Below are 16,984 nucleotides of genomic sequence, written 5' to 3'. Positions count from 1 at the left end.
TCAGCTTAAGTATTTTTGAACTTTATTTTGATGGCAAAAGGGAGCCTTTCAAGATTTTGGGAGAGCTCTTTAGATCTAATTATTGCTCTGTAGAGAACAATGTTCATGTATATTTCTTATCATGTGAATGCTTGGGATTCTTATATTCTATTAATCTATAGTTATTCTGATAGTACTCAAAAGGGAAACTACATAACTAAAGAATGTATTCTTAGTTAGTAGAGAGATCAGACTTCTAGGCAAGGGAGTCCAAAATGTCACAAAACTGTTCTTTTACAGTTTTTTTCTAAGAGGCTGAAAAGGGGAGTTTTAATTAAGAGATTTTGAAGGCTCCTACACAAAAGGTCTAAAGAGAAGAAAAAAATGGATCTATAATGGACCTTCCCTTGGCTGATGGGAAAGGATGATGGCCCTGGGAACAGGGTGGAAAATATGTAAAAGAGGAAAAAGAAGAGAGATTCTTTAGAGAGGAGAATTCTTTAAAGGGAACTGGTGCGACTAGAGAAAGGTGTGCCATTTATACCTCTCCAAACTAACTCTGTGGGCTGCAGTAGAAGCTCTCAGAGAGATTGGGAGGGTGCTTGACAGAAGGGGAGACCAACATCTCTTCCTGAAAAGGATTTCTTTTGAACTTCAAAAACTTGTGGGCCCATCACTCAAGATGGGAAATGGGATAACGGTGAGAGCCCTCTTAGGAAAGTTTGGCATATGGTACCCTGGAGTTTGGGGCATAGAAACTAGGGCCTTGCCTCTCTTCTGGAGAATTCTGAAGCATCCTTTAATAGTAGGGCAAGGAAGACATTCAGGGAGACTTGGTTATCTTAGACCAGTAGTTCTTAACCAGAGAATTGCCTCCCAGGGGACATTGGCAATATCTAGAGACACTTTTGGTTGCACAACTGGGGAGTTACTACTGGCATCTAGTGGTCAGAGGCCAGGAATGCTGTTAAACATTCTATAATGCACAGGGAAGTCCCTCTGTGCCCAAATAATTATCTGGGCCAAAATGTCAATAGTGCTGAAGTTAGAAATACTGATTCAGAGCACGGAGACATGTCCAGGCTAGAGTCGTCTTGAAAGATCTCTTCACAGAATGGCTGCTAGCCCAGACAGGGGAATCTCAGAGTTACACCACTTAGAGCAGGAACTTGAGGAATATTGTAAGAGGTCATCTGGAGAGAACATGGGTTTCTGTTGGGAGGACTCTAAAGACCCCAGCAATATACCTCATGGATCTTTGCCATGACAGAGGGCATGCATTCAAGAGATGAAAGAGAATGAAAAGTAACACAAGCTGAATTAAAAAAAAAAAAAAATTACCTCTAATTTCCTCCCCATTTCAACCTTCAAGCCAAGTGGAGTTTGAATCGAGTTGAGGCTGGGCTTGGCTGGGGGTGGGAAATATATGAGCAGAGAAAGTAAAAGAGTTAAGACTACACAACCTTTGAAAGTATACCCCTCATTCTACTCCAACAGCAACAGAAACAAAACTCACAATAATACTTCAATGGATTATCATACCTTTAAAATTCTGTAAAGGAAATTTTCTGTACCTAGGAGGACACCTGGCTTACATTTCCTTATCCTCTAAGATTAGAGAATCATTAACAGAATTTCAGTTTTCCTATACACACCTCAGTACTCTTGCTCCTAGGCTGTAAGCTCTTCTCTCCTCTGCTCTTCATGTCCAAGTCCCACTCCTCCCTTAAAACCCAAATCAAATGTTTCTCCTCCAAAAAGCACTCCCCAGATCCCATTTCCTCTCAAGAAAGTCCATAGCTCTTTGTTTTATTTAATTCCTTAGGATACAAGGCAGTTTCTACTTACATAATTTGCAGTACTTATATGTAATTATCTTGTTAGATGTTGGATTTCTCTATTTTATTCCAGTATTTCCTACCTTGTACAGCACTTGTAAACAATAGGAACTCAAAAATATCTTTAATAATTGAGCAGCAAAAATATATCAAAACATTTTATAAACTAAACAATTTAAATACACTATGATGTACTGTATTTTACATGAAAATTTTGTGGCAAATGCATTTACAATATAGATTTTAATTATAGTTGCCTTGGAAAACTAAAATTACCTCTAATTTTATTTCTAAAGGCAGCTTCCAGCAGAAGCAAAACTTTTCTCTCAGGTGATTTCCATGTGGAAAGAAATAATGTCAAAAATACAAAACAAACTGGATGCTTTGCGAATAATCACCTCTGCAGGAATCCTTGAAATTCTCCAAAATTGCAGTATATATCTTGAACAAATAAAGAAAAGTCTTGAGGTAAAACTATAGCAGTCCTAAATTGGAGAATCACTTAATTCTGCACACTGTAATATAAATCACTGCAGAAATTAATTGCAGTGCAGATTTTCTTCCTTATTCAACTGCCAGTACTATTTCAAACTCTTATCATTTATAGCACTAATGAAAATTCTTTTAAAAGAAAAAAAAGTGGATCAACCAATCTAAATGACCTTTTGTTAAGTACCTAACTTGTAAGTGCCTGGATTTCTTTATCTCTAAATTGGGAATAATGATAGTGCCCCTTTGTGGGGCTTTGTGCTAAATGAAATAATGCATTTAAAACAAGAGATGGCACAAAGATAGTACTCAGTGAATGTTAATTATTTTTATTAGCCCTACTAAGTTGATAAATTCAACCAAGTATTTGAGTATTCATGGTGTACATATTCACTTCACTTTTGTCTACCGAGAAATAACAAACTGAGCTACAAGGCAACAAAGGTGTTTATTTGGAGTCTTAGAATTGCAATTTGGGGAGCACAGACTCAGGTAGCAACACAAATTGTGTCCCATCTTGGCACTTCCAGGCAAGGGTTTTTGAAGAAAAAAAAGATTACATAATGTATTTATGATTGGTGGATGTTCTAGAGGCTCCAAATGTCCCTCACATTAGATAGGTTACTGATTTCTTTATCTTGTGGTTTTTTTCTGGTATCCAGATGTCCTTAGAGTTTTGAGGAACATTGTTGTTTGTGGCTATGCATATTTTGGCAGTTTGTCATATCTGGCTGAGACATGCAGAAGAGAAACCTCTTAAATGGCTTCTAAACTCCATTTTAAATCTCTTAGCCATAGTAATTCTACTTTATTTCTTTTCATACTTAATAAATCAAGACTTTTTTTTCAGGCATTCATTGGTTTTCCTTATTAAACACAAGTTAGGTTGGTTGTGATGATTCCTCCAAAATACTTGCCTATGGCAGTTACAGCCTAAAAATTCTCAGTCCAGGCAGGCCCTCTTCTATATAAATCCACCCTCTGAGATACTTTTAAGGGGATGCCCAGAGTAATTCTGGTTAATAAAAGCCGACTTATCACAAGAGTAATGAGATAAACCTTCCAATTATTTCTAGCACATATGTGGACCATAACTAAGGATCAACCCAAACCAGTAATCTTCCGCTTATTCATATCTTGAGCACCTACTGTGTACCAGGCACTGCTGCTAAGTGCTGGAGTACAAAAATAAAAGACATATTCCCTACAATTAATTCCAGAATTCAAAATTTATTACAGGAAACATGAAAGTTAAGAGATTTTATAATGTGATGTGTGCTCTGATAAGATGGACGATATGGCCATATCAAAGAGGAGAAATTATCCCAGCCTGGGACTTGGGAAGGCTTTCTGGTGAAAGTGGTAACTGACCTGGTTCTTGAAAGCATTGTAGGAGACAGTCAGGTAAAGGAGTCAGGGTGGGAGTAGGTGGGTGGGAAGAGCATCCCAGGACAAAGTAAAAAGAAATGAAGGTATGAACAGGTATGGCACGTTCTGGAGTGGCAAACAAGATGATACAGACAGAACATAGGTTGCAAATGGCAAAATAGTGAGAGATGAGATTCTCCCAGTAGGCAGAGGACAGAGGATGAAGGACCTTGAGTAAAACAAATTTTGACTTTATAGGCACTGAGCAGCCACCGAAGGATATTAAGCAAGACAGTGAGATTATCTAATTTAGAAATATCTCTCTAGAGTAAAGAAAGCCTAAAATATGGTGTTCCGGTTTGCTAATGCTGCCATTACACAAAATACAAGAAATGGAATAGCTTTTATGAAGGGGATTTATTTGGTTATACAGTTACAGTCTTAAGGCCATAAAGTGTCCAAGGTAAAGCATCAATAGGTACCTTCACTGGAGGATGGCCATTGGCATCTGGAAAACCTCTGTTAGCTCGGAAGGCACGTGGCAGGCATCCTCTTGCTCCCAGGTTGTGTTTCAAAATGGCGTTCTCCAAAATGTTGCTCTTGGAGCTTTTTTCCTCTCTTAGCTGCAGCTACTCTTCAAAATGTCACTCTTAGTTGCTCTGTGTCTGGGCTTGTGTGGCTTTTTTTAAAGTACTCCAGTGATCCAATAAAGACCCACCCTGAATGAGTGGGGTAACACCTCCATAGAAATAATCCAATGAAAGCTCTCACCTACAATTGATTGAGTCACATCTCCATAGAAACACCAAACCAATAGGTTCCAGCCTAATCAACACTAATACATCTGCCCACACAAGATTGCATCAAAGAACATGGAGTTTTGCGGGACATAAAACATCCAAACTGGCACATATGGGTTGAAGGCAATGAGAATAAATATAAAGAAACCAATTTGAAGACTAGAAATATTGGGGACCTAAAGTAAGGCCATGGTGAGGATGGAAGAAGGTGTGCCAGGAGCATCAGATAGGTAAGTAGAGGATCAAAGAAAGAGGTCCAGGATTGTGCCTAGATTTCTGACTTGGTCAGTGGAATGGAGAGTGATTGCATTAACGAGATAGGAACTAGAGGAGGAAGATCTTTGTTTAGAAACAAACTAAGTTTTTTACTTGTTGGAAATCTAATACTTATGGGACATTCAAATGAAGCTCTTCAGTGGGCAGTTGGATAAATAGATCTTTAGTACTGGGAGCTTAGCTGAAGAGCAAGTAGGTGTGTATTTACTAGCTCCAGAAGAGCATAATGAGTAGGAAGAGTGATGAAGATAGAACCCAGGAGATGTCAACATTAGGGTGTACGGATTGAAGAGGGACTCTTGAAGGAGAATATAAGAAGTGGCTGAGGAAGAAAAACAGGAGAGTAAAATCCTAGAAGTCAAAATGAAGGACAGATTCAATAAAGTCAAATGTTAGAGAAATATCATGTAACATGAAACTGGAAAAGCTTACAGTAAATTTGATAGCAGTAGGGGATAGATGACGGGGTGAGGATGACTGAGAGATGAGTAAATAAAGATTTTGAGTTTATAGACTATCTTGACTGAGAGATGAGTAAATAAAGATTTTGAGTTTATAGACTATCTTGACTGAGAGATGAGTAAATAAAGATTTTGAGTTTATAGACTATCTTTTCAAGAACTTTGTGAAGAGAAGGTAGGCAAGCAGACAGTAGTTAGAGGAAAACAAAGGGAGAGGGAGGGCTTCTTACAATTTTTTAATGGGAGAAATTTAATAGGGTTGGGGGAAGCCTCTTGCAGGGGAGAGACTGAAGACATAGGAGAATACTAAATAAAGCTAGGGGAGCTTAGCCTGGCATAAGTAGATATCTATCTCTTCCTCCGAAAATAAGGAAAAGATAGAACTGGTGTGAATGCAACTAAGTTATGGGGAGGAGTGAGAGATGTAGGAATTCCTTATATAGTAGGATGCGAAGTCATCTGCTGAAATGATGACTTATTTTCTGAGATAACTTCACATATAGGGAAATGAGAGCAGCAAAGTGAAAAAGCAATGCTGATAATGCCAAAATATAGAACAAAATACAATGTGTGTGTGTGTGTTGTGTGTAAGGGTTTTTGTTTTCAGTTTTCATCAGTTTTAGTTTTGATTTATTAAGAATTATTTTTAGCAATGTAAGTATAGCTTTCATTGAGCATGGGATATTATTCTGAATGATACTGCTATATATATAGGAACTGTAAGACTGTGGCTTTTGTGTGTAAATACAGGCTGAAATGAGGGTATGATTTATATCATGATTAAATATACATTCTTAAATGCATTTTTTTTTTTTTTGGGTCCTGGACAGGACTACCTTGAAATTAAAAGAACAATTTTTCCAAGATTTTACTTTCTTAGTAATGCTGAACTTCTTGACCTACTAGCTGATAGCAAAAATCCTGAATCTGTACAGGTAATACCATAATTCTCTATTCACGATATTTTTTCCTGACCTGGTCAGGATTTTATTAATGCTATTTACATTTGTTTCTTGTCCACAGCCTCATCTTGTGAAATGTTTTGAAAATATAAGGCAATTATTGATATGGAAACAAGAAATTGGCCCTCCTGCTGTACTGATGATCATATCTGCTGAAGGAGAAAGTCTTGTGCTGCCAAAGTATGATATATATATATATATTACAAACTAAATATTTAGATTCTGTAGAAGCTTGTTATTTAAAACCTCTTGTTTGAAATGGCTGATTTTTTCAAAGAAGTTTGCTAAGCAAACGATTTCTTCAAGGATCGTGTCCTTATGCAAATATTTACCTTTCCATGCTCTTTACAGTACATACTCTTCTTACCTTTGTTTTGATGAAAAAGATGGAATTTTCAAATACCTGGGTGCTTTCTAATTTGCTCCTTCCTTTTGCTCTGTCATTAAATATCTGCCTTAAGTTTATTGGTCTCTTTTTTGTGCTTGCCCATTTTCTTGGTTTTATTATATGGACATAGGTAGAAAGGAAATTTGCTATTTGCTTATGATTGCTAATGCTATTCCCACTGCCTCCACCACTGATCTCTGGTTCTGTCATTTTTGGCTCCAAGGCAGTTATAACAAGCTAGGGCCATCCATTACACTAGTCCAATTTGCCAGCTCCAGTGAGGGCTCTCTAACCTCTGGAATGTGGCTCCTTATTTAAGTTGATTTTAAAATGCTGTGCGAAGCCTTCTCATCTGCCCAAACTCCAACCCACCTTGACCTAGGTCTGTTGTTTGAAAGATCTTATGAGGAATTAATTCATATTTTGCATAGAACCTATTTATTTTGTAGAGTGTTTTTGATGTCAGAATTTCCTAAAGCTAGGTGAAATGTTTTTCTGCATAGTTTTCCAGATTAAGATCTAGAAAAAGGAAAAGATAATATATAATTGTAACCCTTTAGCCTGTGAATATAACAAAAATGTGTAGAAAACTTAGTCTACAATTTATCAAAGGCATGAAACATGAATAAAAATAATTTTTTCATATTATTTTTGAAAAAATTATAGGAAAATTCGTGTAAGAAGTGCTGTAGAACAGTGGCTAGTAAATGTAGAGCAAAGCATGTTTGATGTGCTAAAAAAGTAAGTACAATTTTCTAATCCCAAAATTATATTTTATTATATATATAATATGTGTGTGTGTGTATAAAACTTTGGTTAATTATCTATTAGTCTAAGTGGAAAATATCCAGGGAGATATACAGAGTAAAATCCCTTTTGAAATGGGTTTTGATGGAGCATGGTGGTACATAACTAAATGGAAAATAATCATTTTCCCAGTGCAGATTTCAATTTGAGAGTGTAATTATGAACAACATTCAGACAGCTGTTGTGTACTTTGAGATTCATATGTATTTGAAAATTGGCCAGGACTTGAACTCATGTACTCCTATACCTGCTTTCAAAAGACCTAATGTTTAGAAGACCTCCAATTTCATCCCACCTTACTACTTTGCATTTCTGTTCCATTTTTCCTCCTGGAATTGCTTATTTAGTCTTTTTAACATTCCCCTTTTTATGTTTTAATCCATCATTGCTATCTATTTAGAGCAAAGAAAGAGCTTCAGTGTGAACTTTTAAAACTAATTTAACCATCATAGTTTTATTACACTTTTAAATTATTTATTGTTGGTTATAAAAAAGCTATTGATCTTTGTTAAGTTTTAATATCTATATTTATTGATTTTATTCTGAATGGCAACACAAGGTTTCTAGAGCAGAGCATGTTATTATTTACTTACATAAATAACCATACCTGCCCCCCTTGCCCTAATATTTACCTCTGGGGCAATGTCATCCTACACCTAAATGGGACTTTTATAGGTATGGAACTCCCAAAAAGTGAATCTGGGCATTTATATAAGAGAGGGAAGCAGTTTTTCAGTTGTTACCCTGGAATTTTTCTGGTTAGAAAATCATATCATTTGCTAGTAATGATAATTCAGTCTCTTTCTTTAAAATTCTTTTAAAAATGCTTTCTTTCCAGATTGCTTTGGATGACAACATTTGTACATTATTAAAAAGTAGAGAAAGTAGCGAACATCCTTCTTTTATTCCTAATTTTATTGGGAAAGCTTCTAATATTTCACCCTTTCTTTTGACACTTAGGTTTCTGGAGCATACCTCTTATCAAAGTAAAGATGTTTTATTCTATTCCTAGTTTGCAAAGAGTTTTTATAATTAAATGATGTTTAATTACATGAAATGCTTTTCAATTAATCTATTGAGAAAATAAGATATACTTTTGCATTTAATTTGTGGATGTTATAAACTACATTAATACATTTTTTATGTTGAACGTTCCTTGATTTTCTCACTTATACCTTATTCAGTTTTTGTTCACTTACTCTATTTCTCATAAAACAATATTAAATATTTCTTACTTTTTTATGGATCTGTCAGTTTCTCTTTTTTTATTTCTAATATTTATTTCTAATATCTTTCATATATTTTGATGCTAGGTTGTTTTACATGAATCTTAGTCAAGTGTAACTTTAATCAATATAACGGTATTTGTACCAATTAATATTTTTTAGTTAAAAAAATACTATTCTGTCCAATGGTAGTAACTTGTCCTACCTGTTTTTGTGACCACAAACATTTGTACCACAATGTTATTTTTAACATTTCTGTGCCATTTTAACATTTCTTGCATCAAGTATAAAAGTGGGTTTCACGTTTTGCTTCTGTTTTGTTTTTCTGATTTGAAAGTGTTTGTTGTCAGTGTTTGTTAGTCTGTAAGCCTAGAAGATCCATTCTCTGTCCTTTTCTGTCTTGTGTGTACTTGGGTTGTTCATGTCCATGGATTGTATAACCCGGATTCCTTTGTCCTCTAGCTTCAATTGGAAAAGGCAAATGAGAGGATTCCTCTCTGCCTCCCTGCCATTTTGGCAGGATCTGTGTTCCTTCACCTAAAGCCATAGCTTTTGAGAAGTAGCCCCTCTCCAAAGTCTCCAGCCCTCCCCAAGTTCCAATAATACTGCTGTCTATACTTGCCCTTTCAGGCTTAGGGGTGGTAACAGCTTCCTCCTGTCTTTGGTACTTCACCATCTCAGTTGGTTTCCTTAACCCTACTTCCATCCCCCTGTAAATAGTCCTTTCATTACATTTTCCTCAGTTATCCTTTTGAATGTCCTATAAATTTCCTGTCAGTACACTGATATACACTGCCTTTCATTCATTTTGATTATTATTACATCTGGAATTATACCTTTATCTTATTGTATGTTTTCCAATTACCAGATCACTGGGTATAGGTTTTCTTCACTTCCTATTAATAGATTGAGTTTTCTTTATCTATTTTGGTGGAACTATGCAGAAGTTATAAACATTTTCTTTTTCTAATGAATACTCTTAAAATTTTAGCAAACTTAATAAAACATTTTCTCAAAGCTTCTAGTTAAATATGTCCAATTTGTCTCCTAAAAGACAAGAACATGCTTTGCTTCATAATTTCCTTCCATCACCACTTCCATATTGAAATAATTTAGGATTTTATTCTAGATTGCTATCGTTCTTTTCTTTTTTCAAAAATATAGTTCAGTAATTACTTAGGCTTCACAGTAAGATTTTTTTTTGTTTTTGTTCATCACTGTTTTATAGTCCCATATTTTAAAATAAAAATTTATTTTTGTTTGATATATATACCTAAGTTAATTTTTTCAAAAAGCATCTGTGGATGGCAAATATTTTCATGCTGCCCTCATACTTGCATGCTAGTTTGGCTAAGAATAGAATTCTAAGTTCAAATTTATTTTTTTTGAATGCTGGTTCCTAAATATCACCCAAACAACCTATTGATAATACAAAGCTGAGTTTATTGAGAAAAGGAGAAACAGTGCCTCAGCAGAGCCTAACAAGTTCCTCAGAGGGGATAGGACAGTTGGAATATTTACTGAGATTCTGAAGTCTGTTTTAAGGCATGTCTTTCAATGTGGGGACTTGATCAGGATAGTGTAAAGATCAGGATATAATAGTTTAGGATTGGTGGACATATCAGAGCAGGATTTTGAGGTGAGGCCTTTAGAATCGCCAGGTATAAACTGTTGTGTGATGTTTTTCATCTAAGAGTTCATGGGTCTTTCAGGAGTTTCCTGGAATGGACAATAAAGTTATTTGCAACTTTTATCTTCCTGGGCTAGAATGAATTGTAGTAGTAAAGTCCTGCATTTAGTTTTAAAAATTAATTGTAAGGGTGATGCTAGGAAGAGAAAAGTTATGTTGTTGAAGAAAATGGAACAGTAATGTTATATTAATGTAAGCTATTTGGATGGTTTAAATTATCAATTTTTTCTCTCAAATCTTTGAAAATATTACTTTATGATAATCTCTCTTACAGTATTTCTGAAGAGGACTGATGTTTATATGACTCATTCCTTTAAATTTGTTTCTTTTTTTAAGTTTCTAAAGCTTTATTGTTTTTCTGTTTCTCCTTATAATTCAGGAATATCATCAGAATGTGTACAGAATATCACCAGAATATGCCTCTTTTTAAATTAATTCTGAGTAAATATTTCATTTCAAATATTCAAATATATCCTAAGACTTTAAGATTATATGTAAAAATAAATGAAGTCATTTAAGTATTAGAAGAAAATAAGTGAATCTCTGTGTTGAGAATTTCTAAATCATAGCATTAATGATAGAGAAACTGTAAAGCAAAACTTCTGTATGGAAAAAAACCGCAACATACCAATACCAAAACATATACTGTTGACCATATTAACCATGTCTTAAATAAAAGTGTCTGGATATGCTTCATAAGTTCTAGCATCAGCCTTACAATCAGTTTTTAAAACTAAATGCAGGACTTTACTACTACAATTCATCATGTGGTTTCAGTCTAGTATATCATCCTGTAGAAATTAAAATACTGATTTTGTCATTGATAGTATTAGCATTTCAAAGAAAATATGTATGATCTCCTAATTTAACATATTTTTTACCATCCCAGCAACTCAATGGCCTCTTTGGGAAAGTGCAGATTATATTAAAGGGGAATGTAAGGAATATACGTTAGGCATGCATTAAGGTTCTATTTATGCTATTTGGTCCCATACATATACCTAAATTAGGACAAAACTATCAGAGATCCTAAAGGAAAATTCCTCTGTGACCTTGTCATTCTTGATCAATAGTTAAATGGCCATAATCAATGACTGAATATAAATAATAGAAATAAAACATTTTGTTTGTAGGTTTATAAGTCAAGGAGTTGAAGATTGGAGCTACCAAATATTTTCCTTCTGGGTGGTATCTCATCCAGGACAGGTGGTACTCACTGTGGTAAGTTAATGCTGATTTTATGTATATATTTAAGTAATTTGTGGCCATATTGCCAAGAAAGCAAATATTTAAAAAATAATCTGTAACTTACTTTGAAATGCATCAGAAAATAAGATGAAAGCTGACTGGATATGTGGATAGATATGTGATAAAGCGAGAGAGCACAAAGTTATATGTAGAATATAGGTAGTAGGTATGTGGGTATTCACTGTATAGTTGCTTCAACTTTTCTAGTTATAAAAGTTCTCATATTAAGTTGTTGAAAGAAAATAAACCATAAATTACTCCCCTGGGTTGTTACTATATTGAATTGTAGTAGTTTTCTGTTGCTGCCATTAAAAATTTACCACAAATTTGGTGGCTTAAAACTGTTGTTTTTTATTTTATATTTCTTTAGGTTAAGTGCAACACAAGCCTCACTGAGCTAAAATCAAAGTGTCAGCAAGGCTGCATTCCTTTCTGGAGGCTAAAGGGGGAATCCCTTGCTTTGCTTTTTCCACCTTCTAAAGATCATCCACATTCCTTGGCTCATAGCCCAGTTCCTCCATTTTCAAAGCCAGCAATGTTGCATATCTCTGACCATTCTTGTATAGTCACAGCTCTCTCTGCTCACAGCTGGGAAACGTTCTCCAACTTTAAGGCCATGTGCTTAGATTGGGCCTACCCGTTAAAACAGGATAATTTCTCTATCTCAAGGTTTAATTTAATCACATCTAGAAAGTCCCTTTTGCCATTTAAGGTAACATATTCACAGGTTCCAGGAATTAGAATGTGGAAGTCTTTGTGGAGGATGGGGGACAGGCATTATTCTGCCTACCACATGTATATTTGTTAAAGCTAATTATTGATTTTCTGAAGTTCAAAAGACTAAACAAAGGAAAATTAGGAGAATATGATGTCAAGGAAAAAAATAGGAACTTATTTTGGGAAGTAGTGGTTGAAGTCAGGAGAATGGTGAAATTTTCTTGGCAGAATGTGTAGAATAAGAGAAGATGAGAATTGTAAACATTTGGAAATGGATAGAGGTGATGGTAGCACATTGTTGTAAGTATAATTAACAGTGCTGAATTATGGGTGTGATTGTGGTTGAAAGGGGTAGTTTAGGGTTGTATATGTCACTAGAAGGAAAGCTAGAGGATAAAACATGAAACAGTATAACATAGTGAACCTTGTTGTGGATGAGAACTATGGTTAAAAGTACAAATATAAGAATGTTCTTCCATGAACTAGAACAAATGTACATCACTATTACAAGGGGTTAATAATAGGATGGTATATGGGAAAACATACAGGTAATGTAAACTGTGGACTATAGTTAACAGTAATACTGTAATATTCTTTCATCAATTGATAACAAAGGGACCATATCAATGCTAAGTGTTTATAAGGGTGTATAATGGACATGGGATTTTTCTTTCTGGAGCAATGAAAATGTTCTCAAATTGATTGAGGTGGTGAATAGATAACTCTGTGATTATAACGAGAGCCATTGATTGTACCCTTTTGTATGGGTTGTATGGTGTGTAAATAAAACTGTTTAAAAAAAATAAAAAGAGAAGACAGGCAAGGAAAGACCCTAATGAACATCAACATTTAAGGAGTAGGCAAATGAAAGGAGATCTATGAGGAATGAAAAAGAATGGCTAGGAAAATAAAGAAGGAAAAATATGAGTTGTCACGGTAGCTAAGGGAGGAGAAAAGGATTTTGTTTGTTTGATTTTGTTCTAGAGAAAGTGAATTGCTATCGATTTTAATCTAGATCTAGGCATCTCTAGATTTTGATCTAGATATGCCTGAAAACATCTTTATGTCTGTTAATTATGAGGTCAACAGAAACCTTGAAGACAGTAGTTTTCCCAGAATGATGAAGATTGAAGCCATATAGCCATGGTTACTATTGTCAAGTATTTTTAAAGCTTAATTGACCTTGTAATTCTCTATTCAATTTAAAAATAACATCAAATCTTTTTATTTTGCCTTGAGGCACCACAATTTTCAAGTCTTTGTTAAGATAAAATGAGATTGTGGACACAAATTATGATTATCAAATCTCCTTGACCCCTTTGTTCTCTACTTAACTGAATGTTGATAAAATATTGTCAAATCTTAAGCTCAAGGACCTGAAGGACATGTTTAAGCTGTTGTTTACAGAGGCAACAAAAATTATGATGAATCAGTCTGCAAATTTCTGTGGTTTTACAGGAACTCAAATAATTAAATCTGCTCTGTTAGGAAAGGATCTTCCAAAGAGCCCTGGTCCTCCAAACATGCTCAACAATAAGTAATCCATATTTTCTTTCTAGTATTTCAGTCATTGAATGTACTTTTGTCACAGTTTGTCCCGTGTCTGCACTGCCTACTGCTAATTTCCCATCCCAGGATGTAATTTACAACATCTGTTTCTCTTTCACTCTTGCATATGTTACATGATTAGGAGTTATCTCTGAGTGAATGTAAAAGGAGAGGCCTATGGGGAAATGAGAGTGATGAGATATCTGCATGTATTGGCCAATGAGAGAATTTCAATATGGATTTATCCAAGCTATTATTAATTGACAATTCCTCTCAAATCCTAGCAAATAGTGACCTATAAGCTCACTTTCCAGTGCTGTTGTGATTTTGTATAATTTTACTTACCTTTGTGGGTATTTTAGTGGATTTTGAAAGAGGGGAATGTAAACAAAGCTGTTGAACATCTTAATTTCAGAAATCTACCCTTTTATATTTGAAATTTTAACCTCTAACATTGCATAATTTCATTATAATCACCTATGAGTCCAACTCCTACACTCACTGAAACGTCGTCAACTCTTTCATTTTTCCTTAGTATTTGAGGCCCCTAACTTCACTTCCATCCTTGAGTGCCCCATCACTTCAGTGATATTTTCAAGTCTTAGCACATTTGCTTTCTTCTATAGCTAGATGAAAAAGGCTAAGTCCTAGATCACATGATATACTCCATATACTTCTTTACTGGCAATAATAAACACTGCTAAAGATAATCACACAACTGAGAAGATTGTTGCTACTATAAATTCAAGGTCTCTGTTTTAGTTTACTATTGCTACTGTAACAAGATACCACAAACTTAATGGCTTACAACAACACATATTTATTATCTTATGGTTTTGAAGATCAAAAGTCTAAAATGGGTCTCATTGGGCTAAAAATCAAGGTCCTGGCAGGGCTGTGTGCCTTTCCGGAAGCTCTAGGGAAGAATCTTTTTTTTTGCTTTTTTCCAGCTTTTAGAGGCTGCCCACATTCCTTGGTTTGTGACTCCTTTCCATCTTCAAAGCCAGCAGTGGCTGGTGGAATCTTTCTCAGATTGCATCACTCTGAAGTTGATTCTTCTGCCTCCCTCTTCCACATTTAAAGACCCTTTTGATTACATTGGGTTCATGTAGATTATCCAGGATAATCTTTCTATTTTAAGGTCAGCTAATGAGCAACCTTAATTTCATGTGCAACCTTAATTCCCCTTTGCCATGTAGTATAACATATGACAGGTTTCAGGGATTAAGATATATACACCTTTGGGAGGCCGTTATTCTACTCATCAGTCTTCAGCTTCAGTTAGGCTAGTGCTAATTTCTGACAAGACTTCTTAACCCATGATCCAACCTCTCTTTACTTTAAAAATCTTTTCACTGAACCCTCTGAAAGCACGTTTCATTGTAATTAGCTCCCCTATATGCTGGGCATCTTCATTGAAAGCATCTCTTATTTCTTTTACCAAATCCTAACCTCTTATAAGGATACCATATTTCTGTGGCCCAGTCAAATGGTTGCTGATCACTGAAAAGGGTAACTTTTTCCTGATATTCTTTAATTCTTTCTCTGTGTTCTCCTTTATCTCTGTGAGTATAAGGAAGGTCATTTTTTCTTTTAAGTATTTGTCTGGAATGTCCAAAATCTGGTCTTCTACACTGATGGTTCTTGAATTATGTTTATCTTTTGGATAAGCCATCATTTCCTATTTCTTTATTTTTCTTATAATCTGTTGCACACTGTTCATGTCAGTATTTTAAAATGTTAACTCTGTTATTTAATCCTTGAGCTCTCTGATCCTTAGTTTGTATCCAGCTAGTGTTATGAGATTTCCTTGAGTGCCTTGAGCTAACAAAACCAAATAAACCAACAGAAAAAACACATTTCACAGTCTTTTCAAATTGGCTTCGTGTTGGCTGGTCTCTCCTTTAGAGTTTTGTCCTCCTATCAAAAAGATCAGCCCAAGGTGAAAGTAGAGCACAGGGTTCTCTTTGTCTTTTCTGAGCCTGATTCTTGTCCTGGGCTTGTGCTCACTCATGGCCTTAGGAATCCTCCAGTTTACAGAAATCCAAATGTCCCCTCTACTCCCTATGAAACAGGCTTTCCCCCATCCTGGGTGCTCTCTTGTATGTCTTCAAGATGGTAATCCTTTGCCCAAGCAGCTTTAACTTAATTGTTCCTTACACTGCTTTGACTGTTCTCAAGCTGCTTGTGCTTGCAAGCCAAGTCCAGGGAGAGTGAGTCAGAGAAGTTTTATGGCTTAGTATTTCTGCACCTGATAGAATGGAACCAACATAACAGCTACCTCCATGAGCACAGGGCCAGAGACCTACAATGGCAGCGCAGGCTGGCTCCATACCATGCTGGGGAGGAGGGGGTGAAGGGATCAGCAATGGTGTCACCAGCTTCTCATACCATTTTTAAAGCTGTGTTTTCTTGATTTGGCACTCTCCCAGTTACTGAAATTGTTTTGAGGAAGATACCTCTGCTAGTTTTTAGTAATCATTCAAAGAGTCTGTGGGGTAACAGCACCCTGCAGTGTCTTACACCACCATCTCGGTCAACTAGAAGTTTCTGCCTTTGTCTTTCAACTGCCTTCCCTGCCATCCCATTCCTTCCTGCACTCTTCTCTCAGTGTCTGTCAGCTATTGTTCCTGTTTTCCTTTCTTCAGGTCTCTTTGACTGCTCTTTCCTTCTGACTTGTGCTCATCACTTTCCATTATTTGTCTAAATCTTCTTTCTCTTTAGCTCCATGTTCCCAGTTAATGATTCTTTATTATCCTAACAAACCTAACTGAAGTTGCCCAGGTCTGGTATGTGTAGGAAGAGTGAGTGTCAAAACATGGGTTAAATAACAGAAGTTAATATGCTTTCTGGAAATTAAGATTACAGACTTAACATGTTCTAGTTATATAAATGACTTCTGAATTCCACAGAGGAAATAGTATTAATTTCATTCTTGGAGTTTTCTTCTCTTGTTATTGTCCCCAGGTTGTTACTTAGCCTAATAATGAATGAATGGATTAAGAATACAAGATTTAGAAAGTGTAAATATTTGTGATAAATATATTTTCATTTATTAATGAAGAAGGCCCCCATAGACACTATTCAGAATTCAATCTTTAGCCCTCAAATATGTACAAATGTGTGGACTTTCTCTTTCACACACAAATAAATGCACTCACACATATGTACACACTACAGGGATTTC

At 35.4% G+C, this 16,984-nt stretch overlaps 1 protein-coding gene across 1 annotated transcript in view; it reads left to right on the top strand.

Annotated features, from left to right (window-relative positions):
- The window catches only part of DNAH14 (dynein axonemal heavy chain 14), a 426,387-nt gene that overhangs the window by 123,948 nt on the left and 285,455 nt on the right, over positions 1-16,984 (top strand). The window contains exons 21-25 of the mRNA XM_037805786.1: positions 2,114-2,285; positions 6,042-6,146; positions 6,235-6,353; positions 7,228-7,302; positions 11,418-11,505. Of these exons, the coding sequence (XP_037661714.1) occupies positions 2,114-2,285; positions 6,042-6,146; positions 6,235-6,353; positions 7,228-7,302; positions 11,418-11,505 (559 nt within the window). The remainder of the gene's footprint in view (positions 1-2,113; positions 2,286-6,041; positions 6,147-6,234; positions 6,354-7,227; positions 7,303-11,417; positions 11,506-16,984) is intronic.

This window comes from Choloepus didactylus, chromosome 2 (assembly GCF_015220235.1).
Source record: "Choloepus didactylus isolate mChoDid1 chromosome 2, mChoDid1.pri, whole genome shotgun sequence".
Taxonomy (NCBI): Eukaryota; Metazoa; Chordata; class Mammalia; order Pilosa; family Megalonychidae; genus Choloepus; species Choloepus didactylus.
Note: the sequence above shows the minus strand (reverse complement) of the source record. Positions and strands in the feature narration are given on the sequence as shown.